The 19103-nt window shown below is 40.7% G+C and overlaps 1 protein-coding gene across 1 annotated transcript in view; it reads right to left on the bottom strand.

Annotated features, from left to right (window-relative positions):
• Positions 1-8738, bottom strand: part of LOC145398629 (uncharacterized) — a 19695-nt gene extending 10957 nt beyond the window's left edge. Inside the window, exons 1-3 of the mRNA XM_080271439.1 lie at positions 8700-8738; positions 8259-8370; positions 6160-6287 (exon numbers count right to left, since the gene is read on the bottom strand). Coding sequence (XP_080127565.1) covers positions 6160-6287; positions 8259-8309 — 179 coding nt within the window. The 5' untranslated portion in view covers positions 8310-8370; positions 8700-8738. The remainder of the gene's footprint in view (positions 1-6159; positions 6288-8258; positions 8371-8699) is intronic.
• Positions 8739-19103: the final 10365 nt, after the last annotated feature.

The following is a 19103-nucleotide window of genomic DNA, read 5'->3' as shown; positions in this document are numbered from 1 at the left end:
GATTGATCCCTGTCATCTGCTGGTGGTGTAGTCACACCTGTGTGGGACACACCAAGCATTAATCCTCTATGTCTTAACTTAAGCAGCAGTATTTATCTCCTCCTCCCTCCCCCCTCTCCCCTTCCCGCTTTCCCTCCTCCCCTCCTCCCCTCCCCCTTCCCCATCCCTCCCACTCCCCTTTCCTCCCCTCCTGCTCCCTCCTCCTTTGTCACGTGCATTTTTAGATTCAGGTCATCCTTTGTTGTGTTCCACTCCCTGCTGCAGGTGACCATAAGTTAAGCCGCAGGTAAAAATTCAGGTCATCTATTGTTCTGTGTGCCACTACCTGCTGCGGGTGTGCATAAAAGACCTCTACCCTTTACGTTTCTGTCTCACTCGGTCTGAAGATGTAATATACGAAAGTACTCACTGTCGCTCCTTTCATTTCTCTTGTGGTTAGTTTGTATACATATCTTCACGATGAAGTGGTCTGTGCATATCTATCTATCTATCTATCTATCTATATATATATATATATATATATATATATATATATATATATATATTATGCGAGGAAGAAGGAACCAAAGGCCATGAGCCCGCAGTAACAGTTCCCTCCAAGAGAAAAACAAAATACAATAGAGAGCCAAATTCAAGATCCGATCATTTTGAGATGCCTGGACACACTGCGTTTGAAAGACTGGAGATCATAGGCAGCAGGAAATACAGACAGAGGGAGACAGTTCCAGAGCTGACCTGTTGCATAAATGAAAGACTGGGAGTAACAGTTAACTCTTGCATTAGAGAGTTGGACAGAAAAGGGATGAGAGGTTGCTGCCAGACGGGTGCCATGCGCCCGTCATGGAGGTGGAGGAATGCAAGCAGACAGTTCAGAGGAGCAGTGACCATTAAAGTAGCGATAGAAAAGAGATAAAGATGCAACAGTGCGGCGAAGAGATAGAGGTTGAAGGGAGTCAGTAAGAGGAGGAGAGTTAATGGGACAAAAAGCCTTTGACTCCACCCTATTGAGAAGAGCTGTATGTGGGGAGCCTCCCCACACATGAGAGTTGTACTCCACACAAGGGCGGATAAAACCCCTGTATAGAGTCAACAATTGTGCATGGGTAAAGAAAGAGCGGAGTCGGCTTAGCACACCCAATCTCTTGGAAGCAGATTTTACAAGAGATGTAATATGATCTTTCCAAGATAAATCCCGAGTAAATGAAACCCCAAGCATGTTCAAGGATGATGCAAGATTAAGCTGAATATTATTAAACATTAGTGGGTATACCTGTGGAAGATTTTGTCGGGTTGATAGGTGTAAGAACTGAGTCTTAGATGCATTAAAAACAACCATATTATTTTTACCCCAGTCAGAGATACGAGCCAAGTCAGACATTATGTGTGCCATAGCCTCATCCCTTGTTTGTTGAAGTAACTGTTGAGATGGGCGTTGCGGGAACCGAATGGAAAGGTGAAGGGTGGAGTCATCAGCGTATGAGTGGATAGGGTTAGATGTACAGCTTAGATGATCATTGATGAATAAAAGGAAGAGAGTTGGTGATAGGACAGAGCCCTGAGGAACACCACTGTTGATGGATCTAGAACGATGGCCGTCTACAACAGCGGCTATAGAAGGACCAGAAAGGAAGCCAGCGATAAAGGGACAGATAGAAGGATAGAAACCGTAGGAGGGCAGTTTGGAAATTAAAGATTTATGCCAGACTCGATCGAAAGCCTTTGAGATGTTAAGTACAATGGCAAAGCTTTCGCCAAAGTCCCGAAAGGAGGATGACCAGGAGTCTGAAAGGTAGGTGAGAAGATCGCCAGTGGAGCGTCCTTGACGGAACCCATACTGACGATCGGAAAGAAGGTTGTGATAGGAAAGATGCCTTAAAATTTTTCTATTGAGAATTGACTCGAAAACTTTTGAAATACAGGACGTTAAAGCAATTGGACGATAGTTGGAGGGTTGGGAGTGGTCACCCTTCTTTGGGACTGGCTGAATGAGAGCAAACTTCCAGCAAGAAGGAAAGGTACAAATTGACAGACAAAGGCGAAAGAGTTTGCCTAGGCAGGGTGTAAGCACAGAAGCGCAGTTCTTGAGAACAACAGGAGGGACCCCATCAGGCCCATATGCCTTCTTAGTACTGAGGCCAGTGATGGCAGAAAATACATCAACTGAAGAAATTTTAATGTCAGCCATGAGGAAGTCAGAGGGGGGAAGTGATTGAGGAACAGCACCGGAATCATCTAAGGTGGAATTGGAGGAGAAAGTCTGTGCGAAGAAATCTGCTTTATCAGTAGAAGAAATAGCTACAGAACCATCAGAGTAGAAAAGAGGAGGGAAGGATGATGAGGTAAAATTGTTAGAAAGATATTTGGCAAGGTGCCAGAAGGAGCGGGAAGAATTCGAGTTGGAGAGTTGAGAGCATTTAGTATGGATGAAATGATTTTTAGTACAGTGAAGAACAGACTTAGCACAATTCCGGGCAGAAACGTAAAGATGATGTGATTCAGGGGTGGGTTTGCTCCAGTACCTTTTGTAGGCCCTCTCCTTGTTGCGGACAGCATTAGATCAAGCGTGATTAAACCAAGGCTTTCTTGCGTTAGTCAAAGGATATGAGAAAGGAATGTATGCTTCCATGCCCGAGAGAATAACGTCCGTAATGCGCAAGGCACACTCAGATGGCTCCCGGCCATGGAAGCAATAATCATTCCAGGGAAAATCAAAGAAGTACTGCCTGAGGGCCTCCCAGTCCGTGGCTCCAAAATGCCACAGACGACGTTTCCCTGGAGGGTCCACTGGCCGTACCGGAGTGATAGGACGGGTTAAGGTAATAAGGTTGTGATCGGAGGAGCCCAACGGAGAGAAAAGATTAACAGAGTAAGCAGAAGGATTAGTTGTGAGGAAGAGGTCAAGTATGTTGGAGCTCTCTCCAAGGCGGTCAGGGATACGGGTAGGGTGCTGTACAAGCTGCTCTAGGTCATTAAGGATAGAAAAGATGTAGGCTTGTTCACCAGGTGGATCCGTGAAAGGAGAGGAGAGCCAAAGGTGGTGGTCAACATTGAAAACTCCTAGAATGGAGATTTCAGAGAAAGGAGAAATGGATAGAATGTGTTCCATCGTAGAAGTAAGATACTCAAAGAGTTTTTGATAGTCAGTAAAATTAGGGGATAAATAAACAGCACAGATATATTTAGTCAGAGAATGACAGGAAAGCCGAAGCCAGAGTGTAGAGAATTCAGAAGAATCGAGTTCAGGAACACGAGAGCAAGATAAGTCGTTGCGTATATATACACAACAGCCACTTTTAGCTTTGAAATGAGTATAGAGAAAGTAGGAGGATACAGAAAAGGGTTTGCTGTCAGTTGCCTCAGACAGCTGAGTCTCCGTTAGAAAAAGAAGGTGAGGTTTAGAGGAGGAGAGGTGGTGCTCAACAGAGCGAAAGTTAGAGGAAAGGCCGCGAATGTTGCAGAATATATATATATATATATATATATATATATATATATATATATATATATATATATATATATATATATATATATATATATATGTGTGTGTGTGTGTGTGTGTGTGTGTGTGGTCAAAACTGGAAAAAAATATGTAGCTTCACAGAGTACTGAAACTAGGTCCAGATGGGCCAGTTTATATTTGATGCCGATTGATATTCTGAAGGGGTGTCTTGACCCCTAAAAGCAATCCCCATTGGTGTTATATTACAGGGCATTTCCGTGGAGTTTCATGCTTCGCCACAGGAAAGACTCATTTGTGCAAGTGCTTCGACCTATAAGTCGTTGGTTGCCAGCAAAGCAAAGTGCGGTTCGGAAACAGCTCTCAGTTAAGCATATGCTGGGCATCTAAGCAGCTAATCGTCGATTTCGTGCAGCAGAAGGCGCGGTTGAAAAACGGCCCTTATTTGAACGCTGCCAGTCTTAAGGGTTATTTAATATTCTATACTATAGTCGTGTGTATGTGTGTGTGTGTGTGTGTATAGTCAAAACTGGAAAAGGAATTTTGATGAAACTTGTAATAATCTACGTTACATCCTTATCCCAATTGCACTACTTGGAGTATATGGAGAGAGAGAGAGAGAGAGAGAGAGAGAGAGAGAGAGAGAGAGAGAGAGAGAGAGAGACAGACAGACAGACAGACAGACAGACAGACAGACAGAGACAAAGGCAGACAGACAGGGAGACAGAGGGGGGAGGTTATGTCTGGGTTAGCAAGTACACATTAAAACGAGAAAAATATGTGTTCGATTCTTGGATCGATCAGACTATTGGAACAGTCTCTCTCTCTCTCTCTCTCTCTCTCTCTCTCTCTCTCTCTCTCTCTCTCTCTCTCCGTTGTTCATTCTTTTTCAACTACTTGGAGGTTTGCGGTTTTCTTTTTTCTTCTCGTACCTCAGTCCTAAAATATAATAATTATGTGCCCCAAGATCCTATGTGTAGAACTTCTTCGTGACTAAAACCATATTTTAGTGTTAATCTCTTGTCACACTTAAGATGGAGCGATGGCTATTTTACGCCAGGTCAGGTTTATACTATATATATTTTTTTTTTACTTTTTTTTTCCGGCCTATCAACCATTGGGGCCGAAGCCTCTGGTTATTAAGGCCATATATATATATATATATATATATATATATATATATATATATATATATATATATATATATATATATATATATATATATATATATATATATATATATATATATATATATATATATATACAAACATATATATATACATACATACACACACACACACACAAGCTTCCATGCATACATACAGACACACTTTCATGCAAACGTACATATATATATAATAATTTTATTCTTATTTATTTTTTTTTGTATTTTTATTTTTTTTAATTTTTTCTTGGTTTTATATTTTTTATACCTTATAATATAAAGAAAAACTAATCTAAAGACCCTAAAACAATCACCTAACAGACAAATCGCTAACCTATACTAAATCCTACAGAGACAAATAGCTAGACCTACACTAATGGTAAAAATACCTCGACTAACAGAACACCATCGACTGCAGATATGTAATGCCTTCCAGGTCAGGGTAAACAGGGTATCTTAATAACCGCCTGAACTGAGGAGGTCGACCATCTACTCACGATGCAATGCCATCTTCAGGTGACTTAACTGAGTGATAACCCAAATAATTTCTACAGCAGCTCCGGAAATCAGTTGGTAATTGGTGGTAACCACACAACCAAATGAACACTTGGTTATCTAGTGGGCAAAACATTTCAGCCATGTGTAGCCCACAAGGGTTTACCTCTGAGGGTTAGTAGGAGCTTGTTTCTCACATAATATAACTCAGAGGTGAGTGAATTCCTACTTTCTCCTTGAGTGTTTGGACTGACAAACGTGATCCGGTAGTATACCTTCGTGATAAATGGCAATAAGTCCTGGTTGATAGACTGACAGAAGAACTAAAGTGTTATGATATTACCTAACGAGATAAGCTTTTACGGGGAGAATGCTGACAAGATAATCAGTGATAGTAGTAGACGTGGATGAAGACAAGCTTTTATTTAGAGAGATGATAATTTTTTCCTGCGAAAAGTAAGCATGTATTATAAAAATCTTATTTAGAGAGAACGTTAATGAAGACAAAACTTTATTGGAATATAGCGTTATGAGAAGCTTCTTTCGAGAAAGTTAAAACCACTTAGTTTCAATTAGTAACATTAATGAAGAAAAGCATTGAGTGAGTCAGTGTTATTCAATGGAAGCTATTACTGAAATAACGATAAGTAACAGGTTTCTTCTGATAAGAAGATTAATTTCAGTGGTGTCGGGTTCCCATGTTTACCAACACACGGCATAAAAGTGTTGTGAACAAATGATAATTCTCAGTCTCATGAGAGAGTGAGGAACAGAACATCTGTTGTTTCAGAAGGTTGTATGTGTTGTGGATATAAATAATTACGTTACTACACTATTGGTTCAATCTACACATAGTTATACTTTACATACAAATAATATGTACAATATTGACTGTTACGGTTTAATAAAGCCTGTACCTGGTCGTTCTAGTTCGAAAGTTCTCCGCCAAGCAACATACATCAGCTGAAAGCAGTAGTGAAGTGAAACGTCAACCCACCCTACCCGACTTACAGTTCTGAAAAAGCCCCTGCATGTCACTCACCTGCGAGAGTCACAGAGCTTTGTTTGCCTCTCATCTACCCTTTTCTCCAGTCTTTGTTCCAGTTCATCTTTGATCACCTCCCTTTCATCTTGAGTTAGCCTCTTCTCTGTTTTCTCCGGCACTCGATGCTGTAAAATATGAGGTTTCATTGAATGCCGTGTATATATCCTATAATAATATTAATTACGTATTTTTCATCTTATTCGTAATGTATGGAACTATCTTCTTCTGGCTTTATTTCCTTCTGCCTATGACCTAGAGTCTTTTAACCTCAGCTTGATCAGGGGCCTCGAAATGAATGGATCTTGAATTTGGGTCTGTCTGTCTGTCTGTCTCTGTCTGTCTGTCTGTCTGTCTGTCTCTCTCTCTCTCTCTCTCTCTCTCTCTCTCTCTCTCTCTCTCTCTCTCTCTCTCGCTCTCTCTCTCTCTCTCTCTTTTCTTTTTCCTTGGAGGGAACAGCAGGCTTCTGGCCTTTGGTTCCTTTTTGCTTGCAATGACATCATATAGGTGAGACTACATAACATTCTGCTTTAAACCAAACATCTACTCTTAAGAAATAAAAATCGTGTGGGGAGGCGGTGGCTGAATCGGTAGAGAGGCGGCCTGCAGTCCTGATGGACGCAGGTTCGAATCCCGGCTGGGGCAGGGAACAGTTTAAGGATTTGAATTTCATAATAAGCAGACTTTCCTGATCTACCAGATGACCCGCCGACATGTCGAAAAAATACCCCCACTAATACCAATACACCAGTCCTATATGAGACAGCCCTAGCATGTATTCAATATGGACGGTGGGTGTTAGTGCCGAAGTGGTTACATGTGGAGATGTAGGAGGACTAGTGGGCCTTGGGATAGGCTACTGCCCCCGAGATATAGGCCCTGAAGCCTTTGCCCAGAGTCGGACACATAAAAAAAAAAAAAAAAAAAAAAAAACTTCAACAGAAAATACATCTGACTGGAAGGCTGACTATAAATTACTGAATATTTCATTCTATACAGCGCAAATCTAAACTTCATTCAAGAGTAGTGTCGAATATAACTCCTTCATTCTACTGACTTCTTTTGTTTTTCATTTGTCGCCAGCAAAATATTATAAATCAATTTCGGAAGAATCTATGAAGTTCTGGTTACTGAACGCTAGATCAAAACCATCAAATTTGAAAAGTCCCTCTTCAGATTACTCAAACCGTCCAGAGACAGCAAGAACTAAGTTTTAAAAAGCCATCGAACTGGAAGGGTTAATCTCGGACATAGTCAAAGCGAATTAGATGCTGGTGACATAGTTCATCGCCATTAAAGAGCTCTTCGGGGAAGTGATTGTGGTAAGCTGGTTAGGAAAGTCATCATCTCTTTGAACGCGATGTCGATCGCGTTCTGTGGTTCTTGATCATTATTATCATTCTGGGAATGAATCAAACTAAAATATCGATTTGGGCTTCAAGTGACGGCTGCACGTTTTACAATGATAGAAATCCTGGGTGGTTTCCTTGCAGCCAGTCACCAACACTGTTAGAAGAATCACTCGTAGGACGAAAACTACTCAGATTTACTCAAGATATTGACGGTGACATGCGACGATATAAATATATTTTTTCCAGATTAATATACGAGTATATGCAGTCCCAAGTTACCACGCTATACCCCACCCTGAATGACAACTGTTCCATTTAAGAACCCTGAGGTCCAGGACAGGAATCCAAACCCTATTTTTTTTACATTTTTGTTTTAAATACATTACCGATAATAAAAGAAAATGACCTCTCTTCCCCGTTGTTCAGTGCGTTAAAAATAGTGAAATACAGTCCAACAATTTCCTATTCTTTCAGTGGCATTAAAAATTAATGTCATAAATTGAAGGTTTTCCTGTCCCTTTATGTACTCAGTTTACCTCTTGAATCAGGGGACATACTCATTTTATTCTTTATAGTTTCAGACGATTTTTAAAACAAGGTAATTGCATGGGTTTAATATTGCCTTCATGAACCTTACCAGTGCGATGGGTTGTAGTAAATAAAATCGTATCTTAATAGCAAGAAAGTACGTCATCGCATCGAGGAGATTAGTACAAGTCAGTGTTACGAAAGGCGAAGTGGACTTACAACGGACTGAGAGACCCCCAACAGGAGAGTCATGAGGAGGAACACCAGCATCTTTCCAGTTGTTGCTGCCTTCCTCTTGCACACTTGGGCCCGACTTCCTTAGTCACTAGTTCTGAAACGTTTGAAAAATTCAATATTCATATAACAGCACTAACCTACTCTTTACTACTTTCTCTTGTAACCTCCAGATAATTTTATTCAGATTTGGGAGAATTTCTTCTAACTAGAGCGGGTTACATATAGCTCTCACTACAAATATTCTCCTCCAGTCTGAGTATGGCTGTCAGGAGATAACAGGAATATATCAACAGAAAACATCACCTCAGCGAAGGAGTTCAGGCTTCTGAAGGTTACTATTTCAATGGTAATAAAGCACATAAAGGTCTAACTCAGGCAGAATATGGTAAATAGAAATGTGATAAACACTACAACTGGCCTCACCTGCACCACAGCTGATAAGCTCGCTAGTCTGAGGCGTTAGACGCCTCCTGGAATTATAACATGCCACCTCAGGTGTGCCACGGCGTTCATGAGGTTTGATTTCCATTTTAATAATTTCATCAGCTGTAATGTTGTTGCCCTTTTACCGAGTGATTTGTGCTTTATTTCATCGCATCTGTGTTGACTGTAATATGCTTGTGATCAGCGAAGCACACTGCCCAAAACAAGAATACCAGATGAATGTAACACTTGGCAACTGCTTGTGTGCACGTCACCTGGGTTCCACGTTGGAACCGGCGCACAAGCATTGCGTGCTGCTGCGTGGGAGGTGAATTATACTAATGACTAAACCATGAAAGCGAAGTGAAACGCTGGAGAGCTTTTCAAAAATCGTAAACTATGGTCCATTCTAACAATCCTATATTATGCTGAAGGAGGGAAAATAATTCCTGGGGTTCAACCTGGAACTACCAGAAACTGATTTTTTTCTCTTTTCAGCACCGAGACCTTACACTGAAACAGGAATGGGAATGAAGCTTTTTATCTAAATTCATATTTAAAGTGAGATCATTGAACAATGAGACTATTTTCTGATGTTTTATATATAAGGAAAATTATGAGACTATATTTTGAGTATTTTGTGTTATTTTTGGTCCATATTCCCCCTTCCACCATTGCATGTTTCGTATCATTCATAACTGTCTATTTAACTACACACACACACACACACACACACACACACACACACACACACACACACACACACACACACACACACACACACACACACACACCCACACCCACACCCACACCCACACACACACACACACACACACACACACACACACCTCCCCCCCCACACACACGCAAGCACGAACTGCAATCATAATTAATACTAACTAAACCGAGAATCATCGGTTTCTTCATCAACACCCACGCGTCTCTGACTCACATTCACCTGAATAAAATCGCCTGACGTTTCTTGGAATAAGATTGGTCACGAAAATGAGAGGATTAACGTCTTATAGTTTAACTCTACAATTGCTAGGCTTGCCGTTGTATGTAATAGTTATGCTTCTCCAAAAATAAAATCTAATTTAAATAATAACTTATTACCTTCTCTTTAACACGCTTATGGTAGGCAAAATTCTAGTATTAAAATGAAGATAATGCCATACGATTATTTAAAGTGGAAAAAGTCGTCAAAGCCTGAGTGTGAATCGAGCCATCGTTAACCCTCTCATTGTTGAAACATCTCAAAATTTTTTGTCCTTTTGTCCAGATCGTATTATTTACCTGAAGCTGAGTCATAAGAGTTGGAGAATATTGGTCAGCTCAAAATATCCCATACTATTTGTAGTCTGAGACGGGAGTAATAAATACTCAACAAATGACACACACTATTATCTTTGTTACTGAAGGTTTAATTTACGAGAGATTTGAGTTTATATGAAATGTTTAGGTTTGAGTATTTTTATTATATCATGCCCTACTGATGTGTCTGATTGCCTGATAAAGGAATTTATCTGCAAAAAAAATAAGGTTTAGGTACTGTGTAATTATTTTCATATCAACATAATCACTTTAAAATCTCTATTCCCTTTTTTCTTTTTCTCCTACTGCCATCGTTTGACGATTGCAAGCTTTATTGTAATATGTATGTGGGCTTTCATCTAACTTCTTAGGATAATATCACCTTTGACTCCCTGACAGAGGGAAATTATCTCCAAAATAAATATGGCATAGGTACTGTATAATTGTTTTCTTATCAACATAATCACTTTAATATCTCTATCGCCTTTTTTTTTTTCCTACGATCATCGTTTGACAATTGCAAGTTTTATTGTACTATGTACAGTATGTGGGATTCCGTCTAAATTCTTAGGACAATACCACCTCTCCTCCTCACCGAGAATCATCTGTCGTGCTCCATACCATTTCTTTTTCTTATTAAAGTCAGCGCTTTAGGTTTCTGGGAATCAGGTACACAAATATCAGGTATTCTACTTAAGAGTAAGGTTTTCGACGGTTTTATTACTGATTTCTTGGCACGACCAAGCATCTAAACTATTGACTAATCCTAATGAGAATAAAATATCCTGGTCAAGTCTCAATTCTTTCAACAGAACCTATAAAAAGTCATTTCCTGTTCTGTCACTAAAATTTTAAGACGGAAAAACTGTTAATGGCCCACATGGAACACGAACATTCTTCCCGATACGTTTGCCAAAAATTCTACCTTGGAGGAAATCAGTCAAACGTTCCGGTACTAGAACTTGACTTCCCTCAAATTGCTCCTCTAAAAACACAAGCTAGATATGTAAAACATATCCCAGACAATTTATGAAACAACAAAGCATCCGATCCTCAAGGAATTCCTCCATGAGTTATTAAAGTGTTACACAGGAGTTGCTCCTGTTCTAGTAAAATTTTTCAAACTATACATACGTATTTTATCATTCCCAAAGTCATTAAACGAAACCAACATCCACAAAATTCCAAAGTAAAAAAGTCCATCTTAGCCCTCTGATTATAGACCAATAACAAGAAGCGGTGCCAAGGCATATCAAACCTGTCCCCGGCAGTCATTTTAGTGCTGACGTATAAACACAACAGGATATCTAGTCAAAGATGTTACATATGAAATTTGGAGTAAATCGGATGAAAATTGATGATTTTATGCCCATTTGAAATTTTTGGCCCGAACCACCTGACACTGACCTCCCTACCGCTAACTGGGGGGTGACCTCCCTGATGTAATGAGACATATTATAGGATGCAGAAATGAAAGCTGCACAAATCTCAGCTTATCAAGTGTTATACATGTTGGATTGGCATTATATAACTTCAGTAAGAATATTTCCCCCACTCTGACTACTTCTTCATGGCTGGCATCATTCTTCTTAAACACATCCAACATCCTCCAATCATCGCTTTCCAAGACTGTCATGGCCTTCTTTCTGCCAGTGCCATATAAAGCCAAGACTGTGTCACATCCAGTGATACGTGTGCTATCAGTATGTGTTGTCGGGTGTGTGGATGCATTGTCTGCTGGATGCTGTGTATGCCATAATCAAAGTCTCTTGCATACTGCCTATAGATATTGTCTGTTGTGGCCCCATCAACCAACATGACTAGCAGATCTGTATCCTTTGCCACAAGTACAACAGGTAGTGCGATATTCCCAGCAAATGCCAATGCCGTGCTACTTATTAAGTAGTCAGCACCAGCCTGACTTTGACAGCGAGCAACGCCTTCAGATGTAGGCTGGTCCTTCACCCTACTGATTAACCGTGACTTGTTACGATTTGCTAAGACGGAGCGTTGATTGCTCGTGACTGATGTGTTGAAATCAAACACTATGTCTGCAGAGACATTTGGATTAGTGCTGCGGTTCTGTTCAGCTACCTCGGTTGACAGAATGAGATGTGTGTAGCCATCAAAACAGACAGTGTATTCTTTGCCATAGTTACTTATAACGTGATTCACATACTGTAGATATCACACACATCACCATGCGTGCAGCCCACAGGCCATGTCACATTTTGCAGCATTTGTCCGACATCCACCACATGGTATGGGTTCTTAAGAGCTTCAGTGGATACTGGCACTACTGGAGCTTTCAGCACCTTGGCAAAACCACTTTCATTGTTGTTGCGCATTGTACCCTTGTCAAATAGTGCAGGTGGCTATTTGCAAAACTCATGTTTCAGGTGATTCTCCATATCTGATCGGTTCTTTATCACACATGTGACCTGCACGAAAAGTAGCGAGAGGTCGACCTCAACGTATCTGCAGCACTGTCAGTGTAGTTCAGGCCAGTGATACGTGCAGCTGCCTCCTAAACTATTTTGACTGCTCAGTTTGCATTAGCACAAATAGATGCCACGACTGCAGACCAGTCTCTCGCGGTATTCGCCTGTATAGGGAAATGGCGAATTGTCTGATGGGTAATTCCGAAAGGAGAGAAAGTGTCTGCTATCACACGCAGTTGTGGATTCTCGGCAGTCTGTGTGTTGGTCAACTGTCTGAGAATATAGACCGTAGAAAGGAGCCTTTAGTGACTCACAAACAGGAACTGTTTGTGGCAAGACATTTTATGTGTGATGGCTTGATGTAATGTTCTTTGCACCATTTATGAGTCGGAACTGGCAACACTTTAGATAGAATCTTTTCATAAAGTCCATCCCTCAGATCAGCACTACTGTTCACTATGTTAGGGAGGCCTCTTTCTGTGACAGTACTTCGGTCAGAGGCGAGTGGCTTATCACAAAAATCACAAATATCATGCTGTTCTTGTACCGCCATATCGTTCCATTCACACTGTCTTCTGTCTTTCTATGTACTTCTGCCTCTACACTTCAATCTGTATCTATCAGTCGGTATAGAGGTGGCCTGCAGTCCTACCGAACCCAGGTTCAAATCCCCGCTGGGGCAGGGAATAGTTTAAGGTTTTGAATTTAATAAAAACAGACTTTACTGATCTACCAGAAGGCCCGCCGACACGTCGTAAAAATACCCCCGCTAATACCAATACATCAGTCCTGTATGAGACAGCCCTAGCCTGTATTCAATGTGGACGGTGGGTATTAGCGCCTAAGTGATGACATGTAGAGGTGTATGGTATGTAGGAGGACTACTGGACCTTGAGAGCAAGCTTTGAAGCCTATGCCCATAGTCGGAAGCATAATATATATATATATATATATATATATATATATATATATATATATATATATATATATATATCAAGATTGTCAATACAGATTTCCGATTTTTTGCTTTTGCCGCACATTCTCGGTGTATATCAGAGACATAGAATTATTAGAATAATAGCAGAAATGGATTTATAACGCTTTAAAACCCTTAAAAGATGGTATTACATGACCAAGTGCGAATTTTAGTCATAAAGCTGTATACGCACTCAATGCCGATGTTGGCCACCTTGAATTTTTCGTCCCACACGGTTAGTTTACGTGGAATGTTTAGAATGTTTGTTGATTTTGACTTAGTAGTCTTCTATATAACTTTCCTGAAAAATATCAGTGTTCTCGAATTCATTCCCAGGTGTATCCTTAATGCTCCTTGGCTATAGCGAAACCTTCCTAGAACAAACCTCCTCGGGCCAAAAATATTCAAACCCAGCCTAACTAACCCAGCCCACTCCAACTAAACCTTCCCCAGGCAGACTTAACAACTTAGTCTAATCCAACACGAAAAACCTCAACTCAGCCACAGCAAATCCAACCTAGTTTAATCCTCTGAAACTCAGCCGAACTTAATATAGCCAACCTAACCTTCTCTTACTTAGGCTAACTTAACCTAACCTAATCTAATCCATTTCAATCAGCATTTATTATCATTTGACCCACTCCAGCCTATCCCCCATTAGCTAGCTTCCACACCCAAACCAATACCAAACAGATCTAGAAGACACTACCATCCCAGGCCAAAAAAGAATTTCTGTGCCCCTATAAGCCACCAAACCCAAGGCATTTCACTAAACCCGTGCTACATCATTCCGATTCTAAACACAAGGATGTAATGTAGCGAGGCCATTGGGAAAACCTTATCTATCGAAGGAACGACTTTGCTTTAACTTCTTTTATTTTTTTATTAAGGTCTAGGGATTCTTCTCTTGGTACAGGCGTTTGTTATTTAAATGTTCCTGTCTTCCTTAACGACGACATCCCTTAAAGTAAATTAAAATAGTGTGGATGTAGAAAGAGTAAAATATAAATTACATCCTCGGCTCAAATGTTACTTCAGTTAGTCCGACGATCCACTTTATATTATAAGAATAACGTTATAAAAATCCCTTCTTCTGAGGAGAAAGAGTAAGGGCTATATCATACTCCTTTAGTCAGAAAAGTTTCCCTTCATCAGAATAATATCGTTCATCAGTAACAGGAAAACCCCCCCCACCCCGATATATATATATATATATATATATATATATATATATATATATATATATATATATATATATATATATATATATATATATATATATATATATATATATAAAATTATGTGAGAAAGAAGGAACCAAAGGCCACGAGCCCGCAATAACTGTTCCCTCCAAGGAAAAACAAAATACAAGAGAGCCAAATTCAAGATTCGATCATTTCGAGATGCCTGGACACACTGCGTTTGAAAGACTGGAGATCATAGCTGGCAAGAAATACAGACAGAGGGACACAGTTCCAGTGTTGACCTGTTGCATAACTGGGTGTAACGGTTAACTCTTGTATTAGAGAGTTGGACAGAAAAGGGATGAGGTTTGCTGCTAGACGGGTGCTACGCACCCGTCGTAGAGGTGGAGGAATCCATGCAGACAGTTCAGAGGAGCAGTGACCATGGAAGTAGCGATAGAAAAGAGATAAAGATGCAACAGTGCGACGAAGAGACAGAGGTTGAAGGGAGTCAGTAAGAGGAGGAGAGTTAATGAGACGAAAAGCCTTTGACTCCACCCTATTTAGAAGAGTTGTATGTGGGGAATATCCCCACACATGGGAGTTGAACTCCACACAGGGGCGGATAAAACCCGTGTATAGAGTCAACAATTGTGCAGAGGTAAAGAAGGAACGGAGTCGGTTTAGCACACCTAATCTCTTGGAAGCAGATTTTACAAGAGATGTAATATGATCTATCCAAGACAAGTCCCGAGTTATATATATATATATATATATATAAATATATATATATATATATATATATATATATATATATATATATATATATATATATATATATATATATATATATATATATATATATATATATATATATATATATAAATATATATATATATTTACGGTAGGTGGGGACGCTTTGTGGTAGGTGGGGGCGCTCATCATCCACTCACTCTATGTAGTGCTGCTGTCGGGTGTCTGCCCTTTCCTCTCCTCCATTCTTCTCTCCTTCCATCCTCTTCTGTCTTCCTTTCCTTCATTCTTTCCTTGTCCTTCTGCCTACGGGTAACTTTACACTCCCTTGTCTGTCTTTCCTTCATTCTTTCCTCTTCCTTCTGCCTGTGGGTGACTCTACACTGAGTGACAAGCCAAATGGTTTCCTGTACACCAGGAAACCATTTACTACGCTGGGTGGTAACCATATAATCAAATTTTGGCGCGTGGTGGTTTAGTGAGTAATTATTGCACTCCACTCGGATTGAGCCGGTGAAGGTTTATATCCAAGGGATGGTTGGGGTTGATTGCTCATGTAATGCCACTCAGGGATGAGTGATGCTGGTCACTCTCATCTTAAATGTCAGGACCAACTTGCCTAGCCCCCGGTTCCTAAGCTACTCTGTGGGGCGACATTGGATTGGATGATATATATATATATATATATATATATATATATATATATATATATACACTCTGTGGGGCGACATAGGATTGGATGATATATATATATATATATATATATATATATATATATATATATATATATATATATATATATATATATATATATATACTCTGTGGGGCGACATTGGATTGGATGATATATATATATATATATATATATATATATATATATATATATATATATATATATATATATATATATATATATATATATATATATAGCACCAGTCCATCAGGGCAGTACTCCCGAGGTGGATGGAAAGCTGATGACAGGGAGTCCTGGAGCTCCCGTTTCATCAGCCCTCAGGACTAGTTCCTGACCATCCCCCTTTGCTGAACTTTTTCAGTGTCTCAGTTACACAGAGAGTAGGCCAGCATGCTCTCCAGTACAAATTTCTCTAACTATCTACACCAAACTACATGCACACTACACACTACACTTCCTATTCAAAATTAATTAAAATAGCATCTCTTCACAAAGCATCGGAGTCCCCAGGGGGGGGGGGGACCATAAATGCCCCCACCATCCGCCCCTCTCCTGGTGATGACTCGAGGTGCCTGGAACCACTGTCTGACTCTCTTCTTCTTCATTTCTGCAACATTCGTGGCCTTTCCTCTAACTTTCACTCTGTTCAGCACCACCTCTCCTCCTCTAAACCTCACCTTCTTTTTCTAACGGAGACTCAGCTGTCTGAGGCAACTGACAGCAAACCCTTTTCTGTATCCTCCTACTTTCTCTATACTCATTTCAAAGCCAAAGGTGGCTGTTGTGTATATATACGCAACGACTTATCTTGCTCTCGTGTTCCTGAACTCGATTCTTCTGAATTCTCTACACTCTGGCTTCGGCTTTCCTGTCATTCTCTGACTAAATATATCTGTGCTGTTTACTTATCCCCTGATTCTACTGACTATCAAAAATTCTTCGATTATCTTACTTCTACGATGGAACACATTCTATCCATTTCTCCTTTCTCTGAAATCTCCATTCTAGGAGATTTCAATGTTCGCCACCACCTTTGGGTCTCCTCTACTTTCACGGATCCACCTGGTGAACAAGCCTACATCTTTTCTATCCTTAATGACCTAGAGCAGCTTGTACAGCACCCTACCCATATCCTTGACCACCTTGGAGAGAGCTCCAACATACTTGACCTCTTCCTCACAACTAATCCTTCTGCTTACTCTGTTAATATTTTCTCACCGTTGGGCTCCTCCAATCACAACCTTATTACCTTAACCCATCCTACCACTCCGGTACGGCCTGTGGACCCTCCAGGGAAACGTCGTCTGTGGTATTTTGGAGCCGCGGACTGGGAGGCCCTCAGGCAGTACTTCTTTGATTTTCCCTGGAATGATTATTGCTTCCATGGCCGGGAGCCATCTGAGTGTGCCTTGCGCATTACGGAGGTTATTCTCTCAGGCATGGAAGCATACATTCCTTTCTCATATCCTTTGACTAACGCAAGAAAGCCTTGGTTTAATCACGCTTGTTCTAATGCTGTCCGCAGCAAGGAGAGGGCCTACAAAAGGTACCGGAGCCAACCCACCCCTGAATCACATCATCTTTACGTTTCTGCCCGGAATCGTGCTAAGTCTGTTCTTCGCTCTACTAAAAATAATTTCATCCATACTAAATGCTCTCAACTCTCCAACTCGAATTCTTCCCGCTCCTTCTGGCACCTTGCCAAAAATCTTTCTAACAACTTTACCTCATCATCCTTCCCTCCTCTTTTCTACTCTGATGGTTCTGTAGCTATTTCTTCTACTGATAAAGCAGATCTCTTCACACAGATTTTCTCCTCCAATTCCACCTTAGACGATTCCAGTGCTGTTCCTCTATCACTTCCCCCCTCTGAATTCCTCATGGCTGATATTAAAATTTCTTCAGTTGATGTATTTTTTACCATCACTGGCCTCAGTACTAAGTAGGCATATGGGCCTGATGGGGTCCCTCCTGTTGTTCTCAAGAACTGGGCTTCTGTGCTTACACCCTGCCTAGGCAAACTCTTTCGCCTTTGTCTGTCAACTTGTACCTTTCCTTCTTGCTGGAAGTTTGCTCTCATTCAGCCAGTCCCAAAGAAGGGTGACCACTCCCAACCCTCCAACTCTCGTCCAATTGCTATAACATCCTGTATTTCAAAAGTTTTCGAGTCAATTCTCAATAGAAAAATTTTAAGGCATCTTTCCTATCACAACCTTCTTTCCGATCGTCAGTACGGGTTCCGTCAGGGACGCTCAACTGGCGATCTTCTCACCTACCTTTCAGACTCCTGGTCATCCTCCTTTCGGGACTTTGGCGAAAGCTTTGCCATTGCAATTGACATCTCAAAGGCTTTCGATCGAGTCTGGCATAAATCTTTAATTTCCAAACTGCCCTCCTATGGTTTCTATCCTTCTATCTGTGCCTTCATCGCTAGCTTCCTTTCTGGTCGTTCTATAGCCGCTGTTGTAGACGGCCATCGTTCTTCTCCTAGATCTATCAACAGTGGTGTTCCTCAGGGCTCTGTCCTATCACCAACTCTCTTCCTTTTATTCATCAATGATCATCTAAGCTGTACATCTAACCCTATCCACTCATACGCTGATGACTCCACCCTTCACCTTTCTATTCGGTTCCCACAACGCCCATCTCAACAGTTACTTCAACAAACAAGGGATGAGGCTATGCCACACCTAATGTCTGATTTGGCTCGTATCTCTGACTGGGGTAATAATAATATTGTTGTTTTTAATGCATGTAAGACTCAGTTCTTACACCTATCAACCCGACAAAATCTTCCACAGGTATACCCACTAATGTTTAATAGTATTATGCTTAATCCTGCATCATCCTTGAACATGCTTGGGGTTTCATTTACTCGGGACTTATCTTGGAAAGATCATATTACATCTCTTGTAAAATCTGCTTCCAAGAGATTGGGTGTGCTAAGCCGACTCCGCTCTTTCTTTACCCCTGCACAATTGTTGACTCTATACAGGGGTTTTATCTGCCCCTGTGTGGAGTACAACTCTTATGTGTGGGGCG

Source organism: Coenobita brevimanus, chromosome 46, assembly GCF_032717465.1.
Source record: "Coenobita brevimanus isolate Jiangsu-jjx chromosome 46, ASM3271746v2, whole genome shotgun sequence".
Classification (NCBI taxonomy): domain Eukaryota; kingdom Metazoa; phylum Arthropoda; class Malacostraca; order Decapoda; family Coenobitidae; genus Coenobita; species Coenobita brevimanus.
This window is presented reverse-complemented; position numbering and strand designations above follow the sequence as displayed.